The sequence below is a fragment of the Carassius gibelio genome, chromosome B18 (genome assembly GCF_023724105.1).
Source record: "Carassius gibelio isolate Cgi1373 ecotype wild population from Czech Republic chromosome B18, carGib1.2-hapl.c, whole genome shotgun sequence".
Taxonomy (NCBI): domain Eukaryota; kingdom Metazoa; phylum Chordata; class Actinopteri; order Cypriniformes; family Cyprinidae; genus Carassius; species Carassius gibelio.
In genome coordinates, this window is record NC_068413.1 from 20417210 (window position 1) to 20436631 (window position 19422).

Here is a 19422-nt window from a genome sequence, read left to right on the forward strand (position 1 = left end):
GTTTAATGTTGTCCTTTTAGTAAACATCTGACAAGCTTAGAACTAGTTTAATGAATAATATAATATAATGTAGTATAACAATCTATAGCATTGGCAAACAGTCAAATCAATGGCCGATGGCTGAAGAAAGATCTCAGATCTGTAAGTTGCTCCTTTTATAGTGGTTCAGTCTCAGTGAAAGTAGGATATGTTCCCATTCAAATGCTGCCTACAATAAAAAAGTTAATGGGTTAATAGCAGGGCATGCTCTATTTTGGACAGCTCATGATGTGCCTGTGCTTAATGAAGCTTTAAGTTTTTTACAGCCTCTTGCATAGAGACATGAGAGCATCCTTATTTTCAGTACTTGCGTCCTCTAGTTCTTTTTTCACGCACTGGCCATGTATTTAAAAAAATAATAATAATAATTTTATAAAAATATAACCATGTTACCTCAAAATCCTTACTAACAACAACAGAAAAAAGCATGTCTAAGACGATTACTTTTGTATCTGCTGATTAATAAAGTATAATAATAAATTAATTAATACAGTGTTTACTGCTAGCTGATGAATGATGTCTCATGGGTTAGTAGTAGAGTTGTCTGACATCTAGTGGTTCATGTCTTTAGGGGTAAAGCAAACAATAGTTCTGTTCTTTAGAGATTTTATTACATCAGCAAATGTTGATAGATAAAACACATAGCCATATTTAAATGGGCATTTTGTGGGGGATGCTCAAGTCATCAATCACAAACCCAGGAGAGGCATTATGGTCTGATACTGCAGCAAAAACATAAACTGCATTTGCAAGTATTTGCTAGGATATTTCTTTGGTTTACACTGATTATTTCTAGATAAACAAACATAAACACACTTGATACATGAATTAGTGAAATATTAATGTCCAAAATAACTGTAGACGCAATTCTTTGAAAATTATTTCTAACAAATTTCAGAGTAATCACAGGCACTCTGTACGAAGGATGTATGAAGCAGAATCAATCCTGCAACCTTCACACAACACAAGTCTTTCAATGCATTATTATTAGTTAAATATAGTCATGCATTCTTAAAATGTGCTTCAAAAATAATATTTGAATCAAAACTTACTGGATCATAACACCGGTACTCTGATTTTTATAGTATTTTACAAAATGCTATTGAGAGTGAAGGCACTGTGCTTGCTCCTTTTCAGCTTAACGAAAAAGTATTTTCAAAAACTTCACAAAAATGTCCAAGCTAACATTTCAGAAGAAAAAAATTACTACATATCAGTAATGACAATATATATATATATATATATATATATATATATATATATATATATATATATTTTTTTTTTTTTTTTTTTCTCATTACCATACAATATGTAATATGTTACCCTGGAGCACAAAGCCAGTCTTAAGTGGGAGGGGGGGGGGGGTTCACCCTCAGATTCCAGATTTTCAAATAGTTCTCGGGCAAATATCTCGGCCAAATATTGTCCTCCTAACAAACCAGACATCAATGGAAAGCATATTTCAGATGATGTATAAGTATACATTTCGAAAAATTGACAAGACTGGTTTTGTGGTCCAGGGTCACATATAATATTTCTTTTAAAATATTTCATAAATTAAAATACAACAATACTACCCCGTGTGTATATATATATATATATATATATATATATATATATATTTTTTTTTTTTTTTTATAATATACAATATTTTTTCCCTTTTTTGCTCTACAGTAATAAGGGTAAGGGGAAATATAATGACATATTACTATTAGAAAAAGAAATTATGATCCTGAGCACAAGCTTAATTTTCTTTAAACATTTTATCATTTAGTTATTTTGGTTTTGGGATGAACTGTGAGCGAGACATGTTCTTGAGAGTTTTGCGAACATTGCATTAGTCACAGCATAACAGAAGAAATGTTTTTGAACATCTGATATGTTGTTGCTTTGAACTCTTTTTAAAAAATCAACTTTGTAAAGGGTGCAACCTATGGTATATTTTGAGCATGACAATTGGGTATCTAGGTAGGACAGTGTTTCTCTTTAAACTGAGATTGAACCTTCCCTAAAGTTAGTTTTTCCAATAAGAACATTCAGCAGTACGGCCTTTCCCTCTCTGCACTCCTTCTGCGCCTTTTTAATGATGTCATCAAGCTGCGACTCATCCTCTCTGCCAATCAGGTAACCTTTGCCCCCGTAACCATCGGCTACAATATGGTAATCTGCAAGGAAGAGGTGGAATGGAACAGCAAGTGATGCAACTCCTCACTATGACTGATGGATATACATTACATCCCTTAGGAAAAGAGCTTAATCGTTACATTAAACACACTGCAAAGACATTCAAACAAATGCAGTGAACAAGAATTTAATAAATACACTGCACCAAAGCCTCTCACCTGTAAAGGCAAGACCACAGGCTACGTTGCTCCCGAGCATAGGCACTTGTTCTCTGGAGATCTGACTCCAGCATGCATCATTTCCCACCAGAGCGATCACTGGGGTCTGACGGGAGACCACAAGGCAGTCAAGAGAAAAGCAAGGGAAGCCACAGCAAGGATGTTTTGAAGGAATATTCCAGGTTAAAATAGCACCATCAAATTCCATTCAGAATATCCAAGATGGTTAATAGAAAAAGTAGTGTTGATAGTTATATTACAGTGGAGGTCTATGGCCAAGTGTTTCATTTTTGCTGCCTTTGTGCTTGTTTTATCTAAATATAATTTTAAACAATCTGTTTATCATATAAAATGATCATGTCTCATACTCATATTAAACCTCTCAATTCATATGTGTTATTTTAATGAACTTTAATAACTTTTGAAGCATTAAAGTTTTGATGAAATGGACTTTCAGTGGAGGAACAGAAATGCCTCAGGTTTCATTAAAAATATCTACATTTGTTTCTCGAAAATGAACAAAAGTCGAGAGCAAATTCATGACATCATTTTGGGTGAACTATCCCTTTAAGAGGTTGGAGACGTTCTGCATTTTTACAAAACACATTCATTCTACTACATTCTGAACTGGATGCTGTAAAAGACAGTGTTGTAAGGGTTGTTACACGTGTTATGGTTGGTACCTTGTGACGTGTGAAGGTATCATATTCAGCCACGCTATATCCAAGTGAGCCATCGCCGTAAACAATCCATACCTGCAAACAAGACATTGGCTTTGTCCATACGCTCCCTTCTAATGTGATTAAAGCTGTATTGTGCACACAATGGAGCGTTTAGTAAAACATGATTTTTAAACAAGAAAAAATATTTGATTTAAAATCTTACCTCAGACTCAGGTCGACAAAGCTTTGCCCCCAGAGCAAAACCTCCTCCAACACCCAGAGTCCCAAAGGCCCCTGGGGAAAAGGGAAGCCATGAATCATTATGAACACAAATACTACAAGTGGATTTGACAAAAAAAAGGCTGAACATTATGGAATTAGATTGTACCAAAACTTAATATAACTGCAGGAAATAAACAAAAATATAATAAAAAATTTATGTTGCTTGTCAGGACAAAAGAAGAATGTATTAAAAATGATTTCAATATATATGGATATGTTGTTTTGTTAAGTGCTGTTATGTAAATTCAAAAAAGCATGAATCATCTTACGTTGAGAGCATCTGAACAAAAGAGGATAATCCTAAATCTCAAACACAATAGCTGTGACGCTCTGCCTCTAACCTGGGTCCAGCCAGCGGAGTGGGCCCTGGGGTCTCATGATATATGCAGCGCTGCCGACAAAATCACCCCCATCAGCCACTATGATGCTGTCCTCAGCCAACAGCTCATCCACACGATGCAAAACACTCAGGGGGTTCAAATGCCTCTCTGTCTTCTCATCCGCTTTTGCTCTGATGGCAAAAACTGGCATAATGAGAACCTATACTGCTAGACAACATGAAACATAGCAAAAGTATATGGACAGACAGCCCTTTTAATTATCAGGAGGGAACACTGCCAATTGTGGGATTTCCATATGTTTTTAGCCAAGTACTGTAGGCCTGATTCTCTCTCCAGAGTCAATGGATCAAAGCAGCTGAGATAAGGTCACCTGTTAGCTTTCTCTTTGATGGCATCTCCCTCTTTCAGGCTCCTAGGCCATTCCTCTGGACATCGGTGTCCCTTCAGGGCTTTTGAGAGACGCAGGAGGAAAGAACCAGCATCACCTAAATAAGTTAGGAAAGGAAACCTCATCACATAACTTTTATATATTATACAAATATATTAACTGTACTAGTTCTGGCATGAAACTCTAGATGGCGCAGTCTGATAGGTCAAACTCAATCTGACCTAATGACATCATTATTACATGGCACAGCTGATTGGTTCTCTCTTGCATCAGTAGCCAATGAGCTTGCTGCTCAACATTCAAATGTATGACTAGTGCTTGCAGTAGCAGTTGCAGCTTGCTTCAGAAACCCTCCACCTTCCCCAGCTCCACCTGTGTAGATCTGCTACGAGGTGATTCATGTATGATATGGGGGTTATTTAATGTATGTAATATTTGCAGAAGCAATATTTCTTATGCTGGATACACACCAAAAGATTTTTTACAGGATTTCTGATCGTAAATATTAAACATGTTGAATATTTATGATTCGTGATCGGGGCGGCTCCGGCGTTCTTCCGATCAGGTTCGGAGACGCTTAACATACATCACACCAAGAGAAAATCTGTAAACTAATCTGTAGAACCATCAAGATAATCGGGACATAGCTAGGATTGTCAGAAGGGGGAAATTGGCCCAAAATCAGCCCGATTATCTTTTGGTGTATACCCAGCATTACATGCTCACATCAGCATGTTGTGGATTTATCAGCAGTAGCAAGTCTCTGTACTTGCTCTACTGCAGCGGCAGCTTAGCAGATCAATTCCATCAAGAACAAATACATTAACACAGTGATGTACATTGTTACCATGCCAATCCCCCCAACAGATGTCATGACAGAACTATATATTATTTAAAAGTAAAATGTAGCCGTTTACCTTGAATGGCCACTGTTGGCTTCCAGAACATGTCGGAGTTCTTTAGTAGCTGACTCCGGTCTCTGTTGACAGCAATGATTTTGCTCCGTCTGTTCAGCACTCTTCCGTAACTCAGTCTAAAATCACACACCGTGCCTATGCACCAAAACAAACACATTCAGGAACAAGAACTATGCAAAACCCAGAGTTCCCACACTTTCCCACAAAATTGACTATTTTATAAATAATTCCATGACTTGTGAATGAATGTATGAAACGTATTAAGTGACTTTTCCAGGCATGGAATCACATTTTTAAAATTCCCATTTTTGAAAAACACTTTCCAAACAATGAGTATGTGCATGGAAAACATTTCTGCACATATTCCAACAGTTCAGTAGGTGTCATTGTTTCTCACCTGCCAGCAGCACGAGGTCAGCATCTTTCAAGGCATCTCTCCTGTTTTGTCTAATATGCAGTGGGCTGTTCTTTCCCAACATCCCTCGGGACATTCCACCTAAGAAGCAGGGAATGCCTAAAGATTCTAAGGCCTTTCTGTGAACGAAGCATAGAAAAAAAAAAAAAATCTGACTAAAAATTGACTTAATGCACGTGATATGGGTGCTTTTGTTCAATCATGTACTGTAATCACTGGTTGTTTTGGACTTGAAACCAAATGCATTTTTGATCAATGTAATCCATATATACGGTACCAAAAGTCATCTTAACTTACATTTCTTAGGATCTTAGAAATCCTTATCTAAAAGTTGAAACTGAAATGCATGAAATGGCATTTGAAGACACATTTACACAGCTGTGCTTCTGTATTAACTAAATAAGTAAAGAAATAATATTTAATAACTTTAATGTTTTAAATAGATTAATTAGAGGGTGGGAAGTTACCATACATTAAATTTTTCTATACGGTTTTACATCATTCCAGGATGCATTTTCATGAACCTAGTTACATATTATCACACTAAAGTCAAAATATGGTATTGATTTGTTTCACATTTCTGTTCACTTCATAACTGGCAAACTTATGTGCTATCTCATACTTTTGTCTCGGAGCAGGTGCATCCACGTTTTTGACTGGCAATGTATGAATTCATGTAATATGTCAGCATTAATTTACAGGAAGTGTTGTAGTGGGTAAATCTAGAACTGGTGACCCAAAGGTCAGAGATTTACAGACCCGAAAAGGCGACCCCTGAACTGTTCAATGAACATTTGAAGAGACAGCTACTAATTTACCTGACATCATCCGCTGGTGTAGGGGGCAATGTTGCCTGACTGCCTAACAGTATGACAGGTTTCTTGGCTCTGCTCACTAATTCCACACACCTTTGGACCTAGAAGGAGTAAAAGGTTAAGAGCAACTCAAAGTGCAATGTGATCTTATCTTCTGTATTTGGGGCACAAGTCAACATTTCAACATTTCTCCTTCATCTTTGAGCTTTCTTTCCTGGGGTAGTTGCATAATTTAGACTAGTCTTACAAGTTAGTTACCTATTTTTCTTTAAAAGGTGGTCACTGGGAAGTTAGACTCCATAAGACTGATTACCTCTTAACTACTATTTGGTCAGACTGGTTCTTAAGACACTGTCTTCACATAGAGGACACGTTTATGCAACTGGCACCAGGTGTCGTTTATGTAAGGTGTTATATACTGAGACTGGATGCTGATAACAGAATCTTGTAATATTATTGTTATCATGATCAGCTGAATCTACAGTCTAACTTCCAATACAATATATGCCACAACAGGGTACACAAGTTTCACCTCATCCTCTGTGGCATGTGGGATGTGAACAGGAAGTGGAGACAGATCACGTGTCTCCCAAGCTCCAGCAAACAAGTTAGATAAATGATTCCGGAGATACCTATGTGATGACAAGAACAGCAATTGTTTCAGTCATGCTAAAGTCAATTAGTAAAAAAAAACATTGCTTGTAATTTAATAACAAGGAATAATGCAGGAATAATAGTATGTGAATAGTGAGAAATGTTTATACCATGCAATGATTTTCCCCATCAGGCCTTTGGGAGTGTTTTTGGGGGCAAACTCTTTTTCCACCACATGGTAAGGGTACAGAGTGTCTATGGGAAACTCTATAAACACTGGGCCTGTGAATAAAAGAAATACTGTAGAATTATGCTCACAGAATTTATTTATTTACTCATTTATATGCAATATGCACTAATTTACATAAAAAAAATAATAATAAAAAAAACACACATTACAAAGTTTTCCACAATTTGGAATGATTCGTTACGGGTCTTCATGAAACGTTTGCAAACATACAGTACTTTGGTAAAAATTCCTCAATGGTCCTGTAAAACATTCACCCTTTTTACCTGGTCAAAAACAGCTCTGTTCACAGCAAGCCATTATCATCAAAAACAAACATTAAGAAAATGGGAGAGAATGAAATCTCTTTTGTTCACTACAAAACAGCTGCATTGCTTACAAGACGCTATTGCCACTACAGCTGATCGAGCGCAAAGAAAATGGCAGACATTGTGCAAATGGCTGAGGGTGGAAATATGCCAATATGGGACAGTACAGTAGTGGTCATCGTCGGGGCCTCAGCAGTATGATGTCATGCGTATAATTGAGACTGTTTAGGTTTCCTGGGTTTTAAAAAAGGGGGTGAATTTTTATCATTGTAGGGTATAGGGCACGATTAATCAAATGAAATTGTCATGGGCACTTTGTTAGTAAAGCCGGTTCCCTTTCAAGGGATTTTTGAACCAGTGTCTGAAACATACAATGAAAAACACCAACAGGTTGGCCAGCAACAGCCCATGACGTCACTACCGGTGCGACTATAGTATAAATAGGCACCAGGAGAACATGGCATCCTCGTCTTCGTCTTCACTGATTGTTTTGTTTGAAGCGAGAATTTTGAACACTGTAAGAGCAATCTTTATTCTATCATGGCGAGCACTAGGCAAAACGTTTACAGGATGTGTGCATCCGTGTCGTCGTTATTAGAGCGGATCTTTTACATCGGAAAAACCTCACAATGCACGCCAATTGCCCCCTTGAGGACATCGTGTGCATGCTCTTCGCCCAAACAAAAAAACCGCAGAGATCATTGCATGTCATCAGGTGATTTTCTGATTTTTGTGGAAAGGGGGCTGCCATCTTCTTTCCGCAGTTCAAGACCCACTGCTGCTGAGGCATGGAGGAAAATGAGCTTGTGGGGATCGCAGGTGAATCTGGCTGATGAGTTTAAAGAGGAGCTTTCCCCTCACCAGCTCGTCGGCTGTGAACGATAGAGAGCCGCTAGAGGATGATGTTATTTCCTTAACATCATCTGATCCGGGGGCCAGTGCTATGCTGAGTTTGACCCAGGAAGAGCAGATGTCGTCTGAGGATGACCGTTCGAAGCCGGCTAAGAAAGTGACGCCGCGAGGTCTTCTCTATGAGAGTTATCTTTCTTGCCATAGCCCTCCAGCTAAGCCTTCCATTTCTTCCTGATCACCATACAGAGATCGAGAAGGAATGGAAGAGACCATTTTCCTCATGCATCCATAGATTCCAGCATAAGTCTTATGCCAATATCGATGCGATACGCGAAAACGGCTACGAAAGGATGCCCCCTGTAGAATAGACGCTGTTTAGCTATCTCTCTATGGGTAAGACATCCTCCCTTAACACTCCCTCCTTGCCATCTAAGCCCCTTCAGGAGACATCTTGTTAAATGACAGGGTCATACGCAGCAGCAGGTCAGGCTGTGGCTAAGCTGGACACAATGGTGGCGCTCTAGGCGTATCAGGCTGATATCGGGAAGAAAGAAAAGGTATTTTTTCTTGATGCTCCGGTTTCGCCTTCCAAACGTTTCAGTACCTCTGTCGAGTAGGTGGTCGAGAAGTTCAGGGAGGCGAAGGCGTGCTCAGCGGCCTTCAAATCCTTCATTCCACAAAGGTCCAGGTCTCAGCCCGAACATCATCACAATCAGAGACAGGCACAGAAGTCTAGAGTCGCAGCTCACATTCCTCCCCCACCTGCGTGTAGGGGTAGGAGGAATCACGGGGCAAAGGAACACACACACACACACACACACACACACACACACACACGTGTATATATATATATATATATATATATATATATATATATATATATATATATATATATATATATATATATATATATATATATATATATATATATATATATATATGTGTGTGTGTGTGTGTGTGTGTGTGTGTGTGTGTGTGTATGTATATATGTATGTATTAATGTGCTGGTGGTTATGTGTTTATAATCCTTCTATGAGATTTCTTTGCAGTGTTTTTCCAGGACCTGTGGGCTTCTGTCCTTTCTAAGGTAGGTCCTCTGTGAGCACCCCACTTGGCTGCATTCAGAAACCAGGTGATCGACTTGCAGTGTTACTTCACTCATCGATATTGTGTCCAGCCAGTATGATAGCCCTAGCTTCATGCTTCCTGGATCATGCGGCCAGGTCATAGGCTTCTGCGGGAGCCTTCTTGATCATCAGGCCCCTGGCACGGCACTACAAAATTTCCTGGTTGTCCAGGATATCCCCTCTTGCTGAGGCATCGAGCATTATGCTTTTAGTTTTAGCTTAGCATTTGCTTTTAGCTTCAAGTAATGCCCTTTTACCTATCTAGCTTTTAACTACCATGAGAACAGCCCACAGAGCAAGGAATTCAACTCCACAGAAGTTCTCTGTTTTTCCAGAGCACCTGGAACCAGCAGCATCAGGTGAACTAGGCCCTTCCTCCGCCTCTCTGATGCACTGAGTTTTTGGCTAGCTTGCAGTATGCTTACCCTTCTGATTCTAATGATCATACTGTAGGTCGATCCCCCTCTCCCGTTGAGATCTGGGTTAAGGCTCCCTCAGCTAAGTAAATTACTGCTAGCCGTTCCAGCATTAGAACATGTGGCAGGTCAAGCTCCCCTCTCATTTTAGAGCTGGGTGTTAGTCCCTCTCCTCAGCTAGATATTTACTGCTAGCCACTCCAGCATTATACCAGAGATTGAGTTGATGACTCTCAAACATATTGGTTTTGGGATGTACTATTCCATCTATGAGCTGCCCTTTCAGAGTGCCACGAGAGCCCCTTAGAACAGTATCCTAAAATCAATGTTATGGTAAGTTTGCACGCTAGTACTCTGTGTTCTTTTCTAAAATCCTATATGGTGAGGGCTTCGCGCGGTTGCTTAGTGCCCTTTCTTGAGCTTGTAAAAGCCCCGTTAATGTTGGGCGTCACTCCACCCATGTTCCCTCAGTATACCTATTTAAACAGGGTATTGCTACTAGTGATCTGTTGAGACCGTTCCTTCAGCAAGCTTATGCGATAGCAAGCGGTAGCCCCTGTGTGACAGACCAAGACTTAGTTTGATGCTAGGCTCTTGGTCATATCCCTTTAAAGAAATCTATTCTTGATTCCAACCCTTGAGCTCTACCTTGGGCCCAGGAGTCTGGCCCTAACTGGTAAGTTTGGGTCTGTAGCCTATACTAGGCCTTTGGTCGTAAGGAATAATGTCATGGACAGCCATCTAATGTCCCAGGGACATCTCCGATGGAAATGGTAGAGTTGTTACTTAGTGCTTGCCATGGTTCTGTCCTGCACGCTACTCAGTGATGTGGGTATACTGTTCCCCATATGACCACTAGAGGATGCAGTTTGAAGTTCCCTTGTAAGGGAACGTCTCAGGTTACATATGCAACCACGGTTCCCTGAGTAGGGAAGCCATGCTTCAGACGCAAGCTTCAGACTAAGAAGTGGATGATGTGTTCTATCAGTCGCACCGATAGTGACGTCATGGGCTATCGCCAGCCAACATGTTGTTGCCGTTTTTCAATGTATGCTTCAGACAAGGGTCACGACGAGGCGCTGCCCATAGCGACCCCTAGAGGACGCAGTGTCCTACTCAGGGAACTATGGTTACATAAGTAACCTGAGACATTCTGTAATCAGCAGTAAATCATCATCACGTGCTTTCAGATGGAGCAGCATGTACTACACAGAGCCATAGTTCACTGACAAATTACGCAGAAAAAAAATCACTGAAGTTGAAGAAATGATAGCTGTTTGCATAGCTTCTCAGTGATCTATGGCTCTGTGTAGTAAATGAAATAAAAGCAGTTAAATCTTCTGTTTATCCAGCTACGATTCCTTATTCGTGGCATATTTGCAGTTTCAGCGCGAGAGCACCCTCTAGCCTTTGGATGGAGATTTACTGCTGATCACAGAACCTTGCTTCACTGAAAGATATGCATGACAATCGGATCTTCTGTTTTTTTTTTTTATTGTGAGCCCTAATAGGGTAGTTGTGTTCAAACACTGTTAAGACACATTTATAAGAAAATTTAGACATTAAAAATTTCAGCATGTAGAGTCAGTTCCCCTCAAGACCCATTCATATAAACCACCCACCCAAAATAAAAAGTCCTTGGATTTGCACAAAATCAAGATAATAGAATATCTGAATGTCACAATGGCAAATTTCACCTAAAGGCATTAAGCCTGTAGAGTATGTTTCGGCGTCACTGTACCTGGTGTGCCAGACTGTGCAGCGGCCAAGGCTTTTTTGACAGTGGGAACAATTTCTCTCACAGTCCTCACTGATGCACAAAACTTACATAGAGGCTTGAAGAGGGACATTTGGTCAATATCCTGCAGTGCACCTCTACCCTGCAAAGAAACCATCAGACATAATATTAATGACAAATGAATGATGCAGGTTACAACCAACAATCATTTAACAGATATTCAACTTACACAAAAGACAACAACTGTGACAATTAATATAACTATAAAGTTCTAATAATCATTCTAATTCTATGACAATGTGCAAGTCCACACCATAACTATATCAATGACAACAATGTTGTTGGAATTACTTTCTGAACAAATTCTTTCAGCTGATAAACAAAAACATTGATAGGAAATCATTGAATGCATCAGACAACATAACTGCAGCGCTTGCTTATAATAAACAGAACGTTATTGTGTGTTGTTGTGGATGCTATTTTACTTCTTGTTATACAGTAAGTATCAATTGTTATTGTTCTTTGTGTTAACAGGCCATTAGTAGATGCAGTGCAGTGCAGCAACTACTGTGTTGTATATATCATAAAAACAAATGTTCTGTTTTCATAAGAACATATTTTTCATTGTCTGTGACTTTTGGGTGTCTCCATACAATGAAAGACAACTTGTTTGGTTACCAAACAGTCATACAGGTTTGTAACATTTCTTTTTTGTAATTTTCAATTTAGTTTGAATGACGATTTTTTTTAAATCCTTGCTGTCATGGTTCAAGGCTAGATCCCTGAGAATCACTCTGGAACTGAAATAAAATCCAGTGTTTACACAAGACACAGATAAAAAAATGAAGAAAAGATAAGGAAGTTATAGAGACGTAAGCTAACCAGAGCAGAGAGCAAATATGACTCATAAACTATACAGCACTTCCTGACCTGTAAGAGAGTGGCAGCAGCACCACCAATCAGAAGCAGCGGTGATTCGGCCATTTGAGCGTTTTTCACCGCAGTCACTGTGTTCGTCAGCCCCGGCCCCGCCGTCACCGCAGCCACACCGACTGTACCTATATTAGCAAAACACAAGATTAACCAGCTTCTCCTACATCTTCTAACATGATGCGTATGCTTTTCTGTTTTTGATTCAGTCTTACCAGAAAGTCTTGCTACGGCATCGGCAGCAAACACAGCTGTGGCCTCGTGGCGTGTGTCGACAATGCGGATGCCCAGTTTCTCACAGGCCACCAGGATGGGTGAGATGTGTCCTCCCACCAGCGTGAAGACAAATTTGACACCATGAGCTCGCAAAACCTCTGCCACACTCTCACCTCCATGTCGAGGACTCTGTCTCTCTGTCTGGGAATGATTAACATTAAAGTTTCAATGAAATGAAAGTAGTGAAATATCTTTTTTTGTATTGTGATGTACACGCTGAAGAAAAAAATAAGATTTTTCAAAGTTGTAAATAAAACAAAAATGGAACACGTTTTTTAATAATTACTTCACTGAGACAGAAGTCTCCAAACTCATCCTTCCTAATCACCCTACTACTTCTGTTCAACCTATTCCATCTCATCTCCTTAAAGCCATTTCTCCTGCAGTTGTACCTGCACTCACTCACATCATTAACACATCCCTTCACACTGGTGTTTTTCCCTCAGCATTCAGACAGGCTCATATAACACAACTACTTAAAAAACCCACCCTTCACCAATCTCTCAAGAGAATTACATAACGGTTTCCTTTCATTGCAAAACCACTTGAACAAACTGTGTTCAACCAAGCCTCTGCCTTTCTCACACAGAACAACCTCCTCGACAGCAACCAGTCTGATTTCATTAGTGGACATTAAACCGAGTCTGCCGTACTCTCAGTTGTTGGAGCCCTAAGACTGGCTAGAGCAGATTACAAATCTTTAATACTTATCTTGCTGGATCTGTCTGCTGCTTTGGCCACAGTTAACCACCAGATCCTCCTGTCAACCCTATTGGGCCTAAAGGACATCTTAGGAATCACGCTCCAGTGGTTTGAGTCTTATCTCTCGGATAGGTACTTCAAGGTATCTTGAAGGTGTCCAATTCACAACATCTTACTACTGGGATGCTTCAGGGCTCAGTTCTTGGGCCACTTCTTTTCATTCAGAAACATGGCTTTTAATTCCACTGCTATGCTGATGATACTCAACTCTACCTTCATTCCATCCTGTTCACCACTCAGCTTGTCTAGGATACATTTCTTGCTGGGTGAAGGACCATCACCTTCAACTCAACTTTGCCAGGACAGAACTGCTTGTGATTCCATCAAACCCATAATTTCATCACAAATGTATCATCCAGTTAGGCACATCAACAACACCTCCTCCAAAAACAGACATAAACCTTGGAGTTATGATTGATGATCAGCTGACTTTCTCAGACCACATTGTTAAAACGGACCGGTCATGCAGATTAGCTTCAATCAACATCAAGAAGTTGAGGCCCTTTCTTTCGGAGCATGCTTCAAAAACTCCTTGTTCAAGCTCTTATTCTGCCCAGGCTGGACTATTGCTATGCTCTCTTGGCAGGTCTTCCAGCAAGTTCTATCAAACCTTTACAATTAATACAGAATGCTGCAAGATTAATTTTTAATGAGCCAAAAAGAATGCACATCACACCTCTGTTTATCAATCTGCACTGGCTACCAACAGCTGCTTGCATAAAATTAGTCATTAATGTTTGCCTACAAAACCACCATACTAACTTCTCTAATCTTTTTGTATTCTAATTATATTATTTTTATTATTATATAATTAGCAATAGTAAAAGAGTGCACTAACACTAGCTTGGCAGTAGGCCTTTAACACTAGCTTGCTCTATTCCTTTTCTATTCTATTTTCTTTTGATTTAATATAATTTTAAAAAACCTCGTTACATGTACTGTGTTAAACTAACTGAGACTTGTTATAGCACTTGCATATCATTGCTCTTTTGTATATACTGATTGCTTCCATTGTCCTCATTTATAAATTGTTTTAGATAAAAGCATCTGCTAAATGACTAAATGTAAATGTACAATACTACTGTAGTACTTCTACTTTAAAATTTCACATATAATGGACTCTTACTTGCTTATATAAAAAAGAAATTTACTACCAATTTTTTCAGTGCATCCAACTGTGACAGATTATAGGAAAAATAAACTTGGGTGGGACTTGGTTCAACGAGTTGGTTGTTGATTGGATGTTAAAGAGCAGGTCATATAGTATTTTAAAGTGTCCTAATATTGTGTTGGATTCCCCTACAACAGGTTTAAATGCATCTAAGTTCAGAAAACGTTGTAATTTTCTCAGAATATACATTTAATATTAGAGTAATTTGCCAATGATTTCAAAATTATTAGTTCCTAGCAATTTCGGCGCAAACCGCTCCCTTCCATAAGCCTTCTCTGCTCTGATTGGTTGGATTGGAAAACTTAAAACAACAATGGTGGGTACTTTACATTAGCCAAGTGCTAACGTGACTAACTAATGAAACAATACAGTTTGTAAACCAAAATACATCTACAGTAATGTTTGAGGAACTTTTAATCAGGATGCAGAACAGCCTTAACTCACTCATCTCTTACGCATTAAACCTATAACTGCCGGTGCAGGACAATAAACAGCAATTTCACAATGATTATAATGTCTGTGTCCTACACTACATAAGTTTTTATTAAATGAAGTAATTAAAAAAGCATCAGTCTACGATAATCTACCCATTCTTAAGAAATTGTGGGTTCACAGGCAAAAGGCAAAAGATTAGAAAATATAACGACTCGTTAAGGCGACTCTGAGTCGACTCTCTCTTTTGAGTGACAATATCTTTATTTATCATGCACTTTTTTGATTAACAACTTTGCAGATTGTTTTCATTTAATGGCAGCTACGTTATAAACTGCAGAAAATATATTTTTCAAAAACGAAGGTCCAGTTATGACATTTTGTTTAAACATGCATGCATTTAGAAAATATATTCAAGCATTTAAAAATGGGGGGGGATCATTTCATGCCGTAATAAAATATAAATGTCAGACTAATCTTACTGTGTTCATGTGAACTCTGTGCCAAAAGAGATAAGACAGGGTTTGTGTAGAGACACTCATTACCGGTTTTACTTGTTTACTTAATCCTTACAAACAAACCATGCGTTGAAATATACATTTCTGGCAATACAATTCACATGCTTAAGTGACATTGTTAGGCACTGGAGTCTGGCCACATGACAGCAGGCCTGTTATAACACATTACAGCAACTTTTGTTTGGTTGAACAAAATTTAAAAAACCACAACCCAACTCCTGCTGCTGTTGTAAGGCAATAGTAATCATACACGTGTACACCTGGCACACGTACAGTATACAATACTCAAGCAAACATGTGCTTCTTCACCTGCTAGTTTACAGTTCTTGTATAGTTAGTAAACATGCATGTTTTATTAATGTAAAAGTCACTACTAGATAGATAGATCGAAAGATACATAGATAGATGTCAAACTCTGTTGTGAAAATGTCTATATTATAACCAAAGCAGATGTCACAATGTTTCATACCTTATGAAATAGCTGGTAAAGTAAGCCCAGTTTATAGGTTGCAAGGATCACACCCCCAAGGGCAGCACCCAGAGAGCAGCCCAAAACCACAGATAGGTCCATATCTAAAGTGGCTTAGTGGTTAACGAGCTACTGTCCACCTGTCCTGCAAAGCATGAAAACAAGTAAATAAGCAAGCTGCTAACTGTCGTGTGTTTCAAAGTTGACTTTTCCCGTGCACAAAATGGCGAGACGGCAGTCAATATTCAACACGCTGTCATTGCTGATGTTTTTATGGCCTTGTTAAGGTCAGACAACGCCGTACCTGCCAGTTCTTTCTCCCCTGCTGCAGCGATGAATGAACACAAACAGAAAGCGAATGGAACGAGAGTGCTACGCAATTGGCGCAATAACTCCTCCGCTATTTGAGTAATTGTCTTTACTTGAACATTCAGCGCTCTCAGCTGAGTCACTTTGAGAATATCAGGCTGCGCCGTGAAGTGATTGACAGCGCAGTCATCCAATCGGAGGCTGAAACGTAACCTCTGTTACTCCAGAAACCACCGCCAGAAAATGTATTTATTATTTTATTTTTTTATTTAAGAGTGTTTTTTGTTGTTGTTACGCAGGCATTTATTTATTTATTTAAACTGAACAGAATCGATGTAGGTGACACCGTATGACCTTTGCTCTACTATTGTTCGAACAAAATAACTTAACTTCGAGAGCTAAGTCCTATCACTTAATATAACAGGAGTATCACATTTAGACACGTACTGTACGTTACACAGTCATCTGTAATATAAAAAAAGAATAAAATAAAACCTTTAACAGGACCTTTTTAGTTTTCATCAGAGGTGTCAAGTAACGAAGTACAAATACTTCGTTACTGTACTTAAGTAGAAATTTGGGGTATCTATACTTTACTTGAGTAATTATTTTTCAGCCGACTTTTTACTTCTACTCCTTACATTTTCACGCAAGTATCTGTACTTTCTACTCCTTACATTTAAAAAAATAGCTTCGTTACTGCTATTTCATTCCGGATTTTTATCGTTCAGAGAGAGAGAAAGAAAAAAAAACCTATCCAGATAAATCGCGCCATCAGGATGGAGTGAATTTGATTGTGGTTGGATGAGAAGTATACACATACCATTCCGACACCCTATTGGTCCATACGCGATCCATCACACCAGCACATGACACAAATCACATCACACTGCATAGACAGTTCTGGGTTTGTTTATCAAAAAATATATTTCTTAAAAGTAGGTTGGAACCAGTAGTATCAGATCGCCTCAGAGTCAGTCCGCTTAAATTTCAAATGAAACCGGCGTCAGTCCGGTCTCCTCCCGTCTTTCAGCGCGCTCTTCAATCCGCCGACCACGGTGGAGCAGCGCGAGCTCAAACAGAGACAGAGGACACAAGGTGTGTGTTTACCGATAGATTGTTAGAATATCTGTATCTGTGAAGTTCTTTGTCATAAATACAGTTTACAAAAGGTCACGATCAGTCGGTTTCTCATCTAGTGTAAAGTTTTCGCTTGTCACCGCTAATCACGAAACAGCTGTTTCCTTACACTTATTTAAATATACTTCATTTAATCATACGTACATACACTACTGTGCAAAAGTCTTAGGCAGTATTTTCACTTAAAAGAATGGTGTTCGGCCAGTTATTTATATATTTTGCTGTAGAGTGTCAGTATAAAATATCAGTTTACATTTCCAAACATTCATTTTGCCATCGTCAAACTGCTTGTGCATTCAAAATCGCACTAGATTATTATTACAATTAATGGCAAACTACTGTCGTACTGACACATTGCAGCAAAAGATATAAATAACTGGCTTAAAACCCTTTTTTGGGGTGAAAACACTATTCTTTATTTTCCATAAGACTTTTGCACAGTACTGTATTTTAAAAACGAGATTGTTGCTACTTTATAAAGAATGAGCATACAGTCATTCACAGAACTGATTTAAGACAGTGACAGACAGCACTCATCTTAACTAAATATCAGAGTGAGTGACAGAGATACAGTAGAAACATTATGTGTACTTTTGTATTAAATAATGACCCAGATTGTAAAATACATTTATTAGCTTTAGATTAAGGGAAGCACAATTTAGGAAATGAGAGCATCCAAGGTGAAAGCTATGGATTTATTTTAAATATTTGTAATGTTCTTTAATGTTATCCATAGTTTTTTTTGTAGTTCTTTTTTTTTTTTAAGTATCGGTTCAGGCACGTTGAGGCGCCAGTACCATTTTAAAAGTATCGAAAAGGCACTGGACCCTACTTAAAAGTTATTATTTATTTCTCACTACTGGCTCATTTGCCAAATGGGTGCTTTCTCTTCGTCCTCCACAAATTAAGCTACTGTAGGTAGTTGGGTAGTGAGACGTTTTAATAAATTATCGTTTGTGATTAATGACGCAAATGACAATGTTGTGATATCTAGGCTATAGAGCATCACAGTCCCACCCACAGCTGGTGCCGGAACTAAAAATTCAATGCAATTTCTGCATTGACATTTGGGGTATAAGCCATTAAAACGTAACCATACATGGTAGACTTAAAACCAGCTACGGCTGTAATAAGCGACAGTATATGCTCATATAAACGTAAAAAGATCATGGGGCACTAACGTAAAAAGATCATGGGGCACTAACCTTGTTTTGATCTAAATGCCTTTTATTCGCGATGTCTTGGCTAAGTACTTCATTACCCACAATCCTGAATAATCCCACAATCCCACAGTGATGCATCTGATTGGTGGAGCTCGTATAACCGTCTGGTTAAACCCCTCGAAGGTCCTTGAAGACTGAAGATCATTAATAAAAAAATAAAATAAAATAAAAACCTGTATTGCGTTTTTGCACGGTAGACTTATCAGTGCAATCATGATCTCCTTGGCTGCCATTGAGAGTTTTGCAGGGAGGTTGGTAACTTTAGTTAGCATTATCGTCCACTTTAGCTAGGCTACTGTAGCCTCCATATGAAATGAGTCATATCAAGCATTTTATAATGCCACTGTCAAAACAATATTTAGCCTAGACATACCTTTTTGTGCATTTACTGAACATTTGTGTAATGGCAACGACATGTGTTGACAACTGAGCAGTGATTGCAGTCAGATACAAAGCACTGCACCATTGCTGACGTTATCGTTAACCACTTTCACACACGCACACAATATAAAATACACGATGATAAAATAAAAATCAATACACAATACATATATAAAACACTATTTATTTACACGATTAATACTGAAAGAACTGCTATGACTGCACATTCACTATATAAAATAAAATTCACTGGAGGAAAAAGTTTGCGCGAACGGGCGTCATCAGATTTGGATGTCGCTCAAAAGGCTCGTTGCCTCGTTCGCAGTTG

The 19422-nt window shown here is 38.7% G+C and overlaps 1 protein-coding gene across 1 annotated transcript; it reads right to left on the reverse strand.

Moving 5' to 3' along the window:
- Nucleotides 1-628: 628 nt before the first annotated feature.
- Nucleotides 629-16502, reverse strand: ilvbl (ilvB (bacterial acetolactate synthase)-like). The gene is made up of 16 exons (XM_052582885.1): nucleotides 16346-16502; nucleotides 16042-16186; nucleotides 12629-12830; nucleotides 12414-12541; nucleotides 11487-11625; nucleotides 6966-7077; nucleotides 6734-6833; nucleotides 6205-6302; nucleotides 5369-5505; nucleotides 4972-5106; nucleotides 4037-4151; nucleotides 3667-3836; nucleotides 3267-3337; nucleotides 3065-3136; nucleotides 2382-2487; nucleotides 629-2204 (listed from the first exon to the last, which is right to left on the reverse strand). Exons 2-16 carry the CDS (start codon nucleotides 16141-16143, stop codon nucleotides 2026-2028), a joined length of 1866 nt encoding a protein of 621 aa, XP_052438845.1. The 5' UTR covers nucleotides 16144-16186; nucleotides 16346-16502; the 3' UTR covers nucleotides 629-2025.
- Between the last annotated feature and the right edge of the window lie 2920 nt (nucleotides 16503-19422).

Coding starts and splice junctions, on each gene's coding strand:
- ilvbl (XM_052582885.1), bottom strand. CDS start 16,143: ATGGACCTATCTGTGGTTTTGGGCTGCTCTCTGGGTGCTGCCCTTGGG. Junction 12,542..12,628: donor TGCCGTAGCAAGACTTTCTG/GTAAGACTGAAT, acceptor TTGCTAATATAG/GTACAGTCGGTGTGGCTGCG. Junction 2,488..3,064: donor ATACCTTCACACGTCACAAG/GTACCAACCATA, acceptor GTCTCCCGTCAG/ACCCCAGTGATCGCTCTGGT.